Source organism: Vicugna pacos, chromosome 9, assembly GCF_048564905.1.
Source record: "Vicugna pacos chromosome 9, VicPac4, whole genome shotgun sequence".
Lineage (NCBI taxonomy): Eukaryota > Metazoa > Chordata > Mammalia > Artiodactyla > Camelidae > Vicugna > Vicugna pacos.
The window spans coordinates 15709790-15717145 of record NC_132995.1 but is presented as its reverse complement, the minus strand read 5'-3'; the positions used below and the strand labels follow the sequence as shown (position 1 = coordinate 15717145).

Genomic DNA, 7356 nt, shown 5'->3' with positions numbered 1-7356 from the left:
GTAGGGAGCCAACCCAAGGGATAAAGGATGATGAAGATGCCACCTTTTTCTTCAGCATTTTGACTCTGTACCACGCCTTGCCCTACAAGTTCATCTGTTAGCTCATGCTGACCTCACCCCAGCCCTCTGAGGTTGGTACTATCATTTGGCTATTTTACAGATGGAGAGAGGTCCAGTTGTTTGGGATCTAGGTTTTCTGGCTGGGTCCCAGGCAGCCAGTTCCACAGGGTCTCTGCCTGATTTTCATTCCTTCTTTGGAGATCAGAACCCGTAGCTATTGGCTGTTTTCAGTTGGATTTAGCAGTTTGGATAGAGCCTGTCTATTAAATAAGAAAAATAAATAAATGACTCTTGTCACCGAACATGAAATAAGAGTAATAATACTCATTGAGCACTTGCTGTGCACCAGTCCTGACATGAATTTTCTCAGTCCTCACAACAACCTGGTGAGGTGGGTAGAATCATTCATTCCCACTTTACAGATGGGAAAACTAAGGCCTGAGGAGGTTAAATGATTCATTTCATGGTGCTGGGCAGATCTAAGCCTACCAACCCCCTGCCAGCACACTTGGAGGACACGGGGCTTCACAGGCAGGGTCACTCAGATCTGGGGGCCAGGCCCAGTTCTCTGTGGCCTCAGGAAAGACATTAGACCTCCTCAATCCTCAGTTTGCCCATCTGTCAAGTAGAGCAATCATGACACCCACTTCTTGGGTGTGTAGAGAACTCAGTGAGAGAAGATGGAGGCAAAGCCCCCTGCCTGGGGGTTCAGGGCAGGATGGGCACCCAACAGCTGGGGGTGGATTCTGGACCCAAGCACTTGTCCTGCACCCGAGCAGCTCTGTGATTTCAGCAAGGCCATTCGGGTCCCAGTGACCTCAGCTATAAAGCGGGGTTGGTAACCTTCTTTACAGGGTCTTTGAAAAGATGGATAAAGAGCTTAGGGCCAGGGACACAGTGGGGAGACAGGCCTAAATCCTTACTCCCAGAGTGCCCAGCCCCACAGGCTTCTCCCTTATGTTCACGATGAGAAGGATGACAAGGAAGAGAAAGATGAGAGAGCTAAGTTGGGGTTTTTTTGGCGCTGACCACGTGCCAGGCTTTGTTCTAAACATTTTCCAAGGATTGTTTCAGACAATCATCTCAACTGCCCTCTGAGGCTAATTCTATTAGAGCCGCAGAGAGGTTAAATCACTGGCGCATCACCAGCTACAAAGAAGCTGGGCCTCTCCACCCTGGAGCAGCTGGCCCTGTGAGGGGCAGAAGCCGAGGACCGGCTAGAGCTGGCCAGGTGCCCCTCCCTGCTTGCCCCTGGCTCCTCCATCCCCACTCCAGGGATACGCAAACAGCAGGGTTATCATTAACCAGGGACTGCTGGTGACCCTGGGGTACAGGGTCACAAGGGGCAGAAGCTCCGACAGACAGGGATGAGGGAGCCCTCTGAAGCCACCGGGGCCCTCTGAGGCCACAGGCGCACACGTGTGTGGGTGTCAGGACCACCTGTGCCGAGCGTGAGTGCGCCACCTGCCCCTGGTCTGTGTGGTGTCTGGGCTCAGGTCTCTTTCAGGCGGGGGTGGTCTCTGTCCTTAACGACCAGAGGGACCTTGTGAGAATTATCCCCACTTTGCTAAACTTCGCATATCTCTAAAATGGAGTTAATGATAAGACAGTGTTGGGTTCAGAGACCTCTGAGCCGGGCCCAGGGTGACAGGCATGACCTTAATAATTTCTCTGTCTTCTAGGATGGAAACCTAGGGCACAGAGAGGTTTGGAGGACCACTTAAGTTCCCACAGCGGGGCGTGGCAGAGCCCAGAGCTGCTCCTCAGTTTCTCTGTCACCAGTGCCTGTGAACCTGATCTGCCCATGAGGACGCCAGGTGCGTTGTCCTCCAGGGGGCCACATGAGCTCAGGGACAGGGAGGTTCTGGATGAAACACATCGACACCTGTTTAGGGTGCCTCCAAGCGTGTGAACACAGCGTGTAGGCCTGTCTGTGACTGTGTGTCCATCTGCAGGTGCCTGAGGGTGTGAACAGGAGCGTGTGTGTGTTTCTGGTTATGAAACCACAGCATGGCTGGTTGTATGGCTGTGTGCTTCTCTGTGCACTCACATAAACGTGTGCGTGGGGCTGGTTACGAATGTACACAGTGTGGCTTCACGTGCCTGCAACTGTGTAGGAGGGCTGGCTCTGTCAGTGCTTCTGAATGTGTTTGTGTGTGTGTGTGTGTGTGTGTGTGAGTGAGTTTGTTTCTACACACATCTGTCAATATGGTCCTCACAAGAGTGTGTACCTTTTGACCATTTGTAAGAATGGCCAGTAGTGTTCCTGTGTCTTTGTGTTTCCGTACGGGCATCCAACTGAATGAGTATGTGTGTTATTCCGAGTTTGTATGTATGTACATACATGTATTTGTCTTGCTTTGTGCCTGTTTATCTGGGTTTTTGGCTTTCTGTGTGTGTGTGTGTGTGTGTGTTTGCAACCCTGGGGACCTCACAACCAGCAGCAGACAACATAAACACACACTGAAATGCCCCCAAAACAGCCCTGGGGTACTGCCGAGGGCTTTGCAGAACCCTGGGGTCATGGTCAGTGGACTCCTAAGCATTCAGGCCGGGCGACCTTCAGCCCAGGCTGGGCCCAATTTCCAGGGAGCAGTGCAGAAGATCACTGACACCCACTGTCCTGTCCCAGCTCAGAAGGTCTCCGAGGTGTGCCTGAGGCTCACCTGTGAGTGTGTCTATGTGTGCATGTGTGCCTGTGTGCCTGTGTGCCTGTAATCCAGTGCTCCCTGCCAGCATCTCCTTTCCCCAGCTTTCCTGGATGCTGGCTGCCTACTGTTCCTCCATCTGAGCTGAGAGAGTTAACCTAGCGGGCCAGGGCGGTCTGGGCTGGGGGCCGCCCCCTGGCCCCCCTCCAGCCCGGCTCCAGTTACAGCTGCTGGTTGGGGAGGGTGAGGGTGGGGTGGGGCTGGGAGGGGAGACCGCTGAGGGCGGCGAGTCCAGCTCTGGGCCAGGGGGTCCAAAGTGCTCGCCCCGGGGCACAGCCGGACGTTTGGGGGCCTCCTTTCGGCAGGGGACAGCCTGACTGGGGTGAGCGTCCCCGCCCCTCCCCTCCAGGCCTCACCCCTGGCCTGGCTGGGCCGCCTCTTTTGGGAGCAGGAGTGGCTTCCCGGGCAGGCAGGCCAGACCCGAGAGGAAGGGAGTGTGGTTGGGACATTGGGGTTCCCCCAGGGGTGGGAGCAGGGGTGTGCAGCTCTTCACTTCTCCCACTGCTGCGTGTGCACCCTGGCTGCTGTGGGTTCTGGACACTCATGTGTGTAGGTCAGGTTGCGTCACTGTTTAGGGGCACGGGAGGCCCAGATGAGGAGGAACCGTGCCTACGTCTCCACTCCACGCCCTGCTCCAAACAGCAGTTTGGGGAGTGGGCGCCGTCTCCATCCCAAGCCCCACTATGTGCACGTGCGTGTGCGCATGCGTGCGTCCCTGCCCCTGGCGTCTGTCTTCTGTCTCTCAGCCCCGCTAGCCGGGGCCTCATGTCACTCGATTGGTGGTGTCCGCTTGTGAGAGATGTCACCCGGAGACAGGCGAAGGGGACGTTTTCCCTGTTTTCATTGCTTCCAGGAGGGAGAAGGGTAGCCTTTCCCACGGGGGCAGCCTGGGGCGATGTGGCAGCCCGGCCTCACCCCAGCAGGGTTGTGCATGACCCCCGAGTGAGGGAAGAAAGGCTGTTGCCATGGTGGCCTGTGCGAGGCAAATTCCTCCAGGGTGAAGTGGGAGATATTTATACCCAGGGTCAGGCCGAGAGCCGGCCAGCCGCCGAGGGCAGAAGAGCTGGGATATTACAGACAGCAAGGCCGTGGTGTGCAGGCAGGTGGACCCTTGGGCATGTCCTGGCTGTCTCGTCCCAGGCAGCATGTCTGTGTCTCCACCTGGGTGGGGTGAGGCATCCTGCTTTCCCCGCCGGGTTAGGCGTGGAGAGTCTGGGGCCTGTGGTGGGGGAGGCCCTGGCCTGTGGGAGATCCCTGTGGACTGTGTGTCTCACCCCTGTCCTTGCTGCTGTGTGACTCCCACTGTGTGAGTTATTTTGGTGACATTATGCCCCTGTTTCTCGGGGTGACCAAGCTGGATGATGGATGCTTTTGGAATTAAGTCCCTGGACTGTCCCTGACTTAACCCCTTGGGCTCAGGCCCCAGTGGTAGGGGAACAAGGGGACACATTTCCTGACCCTTGGTGTCCCCCAGGACAATGGCCTCTCTCAGCCACATCTTGGTTCTCTGTGTGGGTCTCCTCGGCATGGTCAATGCAGGTGAGTCTAGGGGAGGCAGCCCACTACTCACTTCAGCCCCAAGGGTGGCAAAGGTAGGGGAACCCTGCAAGAGAAACAAATTGGAGAAGCCAATCTCAACTGAATCAGCTGGGGCACCAGGAAATTGAGGTCTTACATAGGGTCCAGTCACAGGCTAGTATCTGGGGGAGGGGAGAGGATGCCCCAGGTCAGGCAAAGATGAAGGTTGGGTGGAGACTGGCTTCCCATGAATGATGGAATCACAGACAACCTGTAATAAGATGGGCAGCTGAGGCAGTCAGGTCCTCCCTGCCCCGGTCAGGACAGCACAGAGGGCCATCCAAGACGCAGAGAGGGTGGGCAGCCTGCTTGCGGCCCGAAAGTCCCCAGACTCTAGGCTCAGGAATTGAAAGTCCCAAAAGGATCTCCTTCCGCCCCTCCCTGTCCAGGATACCAGGAAGCATCCAACCCTGATTTCTCTCTCTCTTTCCAGACTCTCCACAGGAACACGACCCATTCACCTATGGTGAGGGCAGGAGAGGCATCTTTCCTTGGGAGCTGGGGGTGCTGGGCTGGGTTAGCCTGTCCTCTCCTCATTCCTCCTCAACCCCCATCTTTTTCTGTTTCTGGCTCCATCTACCTCTAGACTCTCAGTGTTTATATCTCTCTCATTCTCTCTTTCTGTTGATCTGGCTCTCTGACTCTTTCTGTCTTGATCTCCCTTTGGTTCTCTCTGTCTCTCTGTGGGTCTCTGTCTCTTTATTTGATCCCTCTCTGTCTTTCTGATTCTCTCTTTCTCCCTTTACTTCTCAATATCTGATGACCCATCCTCTGCTGCTGCCTGCTTTTCTCCCTTCCCTGTCCCCTTCATCCTCTCCATCATCCTCCCCTACTCCCTTGTTTCCTCCCTCCCCCATGCCCTGCCCATCTCCCCCCTTCCTTTTTTTTACACCCTCTCTTCTCCCTGGTCCCCCTCTCCCATTTCTCCCCCTCCTCCTCTCATTGATCTCCTTTCTCCTCTCCTCTTCCCTGGTCCTTCCTCCTCACCAGTCTGCCTCTCTCCTATCCTTCCTCCTTCCTTCTCTGCATTCACTCTCCTTCCTGCTGCCCACAGACTACCAGTCCCTGCGGATCGGAGGCCTCATCATCGCCGGGATTCTCTTCATCCTGGGCATTCTCATCGTCCTGAGTGGGTATCCCCACCGTGCCGCCAGCCACTCATCTGCGACCTCAGCCCTGCACCTGTTCCTGCCCCGCCCTCGGCCCCACCCCTGCCCCGCCCCTTCACCGCCCCGTTTCTATCCCCGCCCTCGGCCCCGCCCCCGCTCCTGCCCCACCCTTATCCCCAAGGCTCCGCGCACTGCGAGAGAGAGCTGAAGCAGGAGCTCCTCGCCGTGCGGCGCAGAGCGGAATATCAGCCCTCTCCTCCCCACATCCCCACCCACAGGCAGAAGATGCCGGTGCAAATTCAACCAGCAGCAGAGGTAAGAGGCCTCTCTGGGCTCTCACTCACCTACTCCCTACAGGGGCTCTGGGGGTGAGGCCGGAAGTCCACTCAATCTACAACCAGAGACCCTACGGCAAATATCAAATATGTATTAAGCACCTACTACGTGCCCAGCCCCACGCCAAGCCCTGGGACCAAGCCGCGAATTAACTGCCCTCTCTTCCTGGCTGAGCTCCCAGCCCAGTGGGGGCGGTGGCTATGGGTTCCAACAGACCCACAAATATGAAATCACGAAGTGTGATAAGTGCTGTGAAAGAAAGCCGCGGCGAAATGAGATCACCTCACTTGGCGGCCCAGTTTAGCTCGGAGTGCTGTTCCTAGCTCTTTGATTCATCTTTAAATAAAATTTTAAAGCCCAGGCAATGTATGAATACCTTTTCCGTGTTAAGATACTTGTAGATGTTATAAATAAAGGTAGGTTTTATTAGGTGTGTCCCACGTGCAGGATGCTGTTTCATTGTGTGTTATTTACCCCCCTCCCCGCCCACACCACCTCTATAAGGTAGGTGATATTAACCTCATTTTACAGAAGAGGAAACCAAGGCACAGGGGGGTGATCGCATGCCCCCACCCAAGTCACTCAACTAGAAGATGAGGGTTCTGGGTTTCTAACCTAGGGCATTTTTAGGCAATCTGCCCTGAAGTCGCTTTGGCTATCCCTCCCCCTCCAAATTCCAGTTCCTTCTCCAGCACTCTGGGAGGTGCTGGAGCTTGGAGCGTCTCCTGCCACACGCTTAAACTGCTCCTGGGTGCTCTAGATTTCCTGGTGGCCACGAGCTTGCTCCTCTCCCACCTCTGGGTCTTGGTACACTGGACTGTTAAATGGGGGCTGCACTGAAGTTTCCTGGGAGCGGCTGCCTCTCCCCTTTTCCATCCCCAATTCCTTCTGCATCTCCTTTCCCAGGACTGGGGAACCTGATGAAGAGGAGGGAACTTTCCGCAGCTCCATCCGCCGTGAGTTTGGGGAGACTTCGGGTGTTTGGGGGTGTGAGCTGGTTTCAAGAACCCCTTTCCTGGTCCTCCCTGGGCGCGTAGAGGGAGGGGCTTGATCTGAAACCCGAGGTCGAAGAGTTGCCCTGCCTTGCCCCCATCTTCCAGAGGAGCTGGGAGTGCCCTTCCTAACACTCGAACTCTACGTGTTCCCCCTCAGGTCTGTCCACTCGCAGGCGGTAGAAACACCTGGCGCAATGGAACCCAGCCAGGTCCTGCATCTCTGACTAGGCTGGGGGAGGGAGAAGAAGGAGGGGGTGAAGGGCTGCAGTAGGGGGTCTGGAAGGTTCTCCTGCTTCTCACCCTTTTCACCCCCATAGGATTCCCCCTGCTCCTGACGCCTTCCACCCACCTCCCGCCTACCGCCACCTGGACTGCCCTTTGCCTCAGCCCTGCCCCTCCAGACACCTCTCTGCCGCCCAGATTTCCAATAAAATGTGCTTTCCTCTCTTGGCAGCGCTGTGTAGATCTGTCAGTCCTTCCGCGCGGAAGGCCTGGGGGCCCCCTTGGCCCCAGCAGGGGGCGCCCCCACCCTTGGGGAAGGGGCGGGGACGTCGGCAGTGGGCGGGAGCG

At 56.4% G+C, this 7356-nt stretch overlaps 1 protein-coding gene and 1 long non-coding RNA gene across 4 annotated transcripts; one reads left to right on the top strand and one right to left on the bottom strand.

Moving 5' to 3' along the window:
* Nucleotides 1–21: 21 nt before the first annotated feature.
* LOC140698097 (uncharacterized) lies at nucleotides 22–5516 on the bottom strand. The gene is made up of 2 exons (XR_012075546.1): nucleotides 5334–5516; nucleotides 22–316 (listed from the first exon to the last, which is right to left on the bottom strand). It is a non-coding gene; the product is annotated as an uncharacterized lncRNA (long non-coding RNA).
* Nucleotides 2957–7239, top strand: FXYD1 (FXYD domain containing ion transport regulator 1). 3 transcript variants are annotated; one of them, XM_072967227.1, is made up of 8 exons: nucleotides 3665–3871; nucleotides 4243–4307; nucleotides 4780–4812; nucleotides 5401–5475; nucleotides 5734–5770; nucleotides 6698–6747; nucleotides 6944–6995; nucleotides 7104–7239. In XM_072967227.1, the coding sequence occupies exons 2-7, from the start codon at nucleotides 4247–4249 to the stop codon at nucleotides 6964–6966; spliced, it is 279 nt and encodes a 92-aa protein (XP_072823328.1). In that variant the 5' UTR covers nucleotides 3665–3871; nucleotides 4243–4246; the 3' UTR covers nucleotides 6967–6995; nucleotides 7104–7239. The 3 variants fall into 3 exon arrangements, with proteins under 3 accessions (XP_015105722.1, XP_072823328.1, XP_015105720.3); XM_015250236.3 differs by lacking the exon at nucleotides 3665–3871 and adding an exon at nucleotides 2957–3090 and having other exon boundaries at nucleotides 6944–7239; XM_015250234.3 differs by having other exon boundaries at nucleotides 3752–3871; nucleotides 6944–7239.
* Nucleotides 7240–7356: the final 117 nt, after the last annotated feature.

Coding starts and splice junctions, on each gene's coding strand:
- FXYD1 (XM_015250236.3), top strand. CDS start 4,247: ATGGCCTCTCTCAGCCACATCTTGGTTCTCTGTGTGGGTCTCCTCGGC. Junction 4,813..5,400: donor ACACGACCCATTCACCTATG/GTGAGGGCAGGA, acceptor TGCTGCCCACAG/ACTACCAGTCCCTGCGGATC. Junction 5,771..6,697: donor AAATTCAACCAGCAGCAGAG/GTAAGAGGCCTC, acceptor CTCCTTTCCCAG/GACTGGGGAACCTGATGAAG.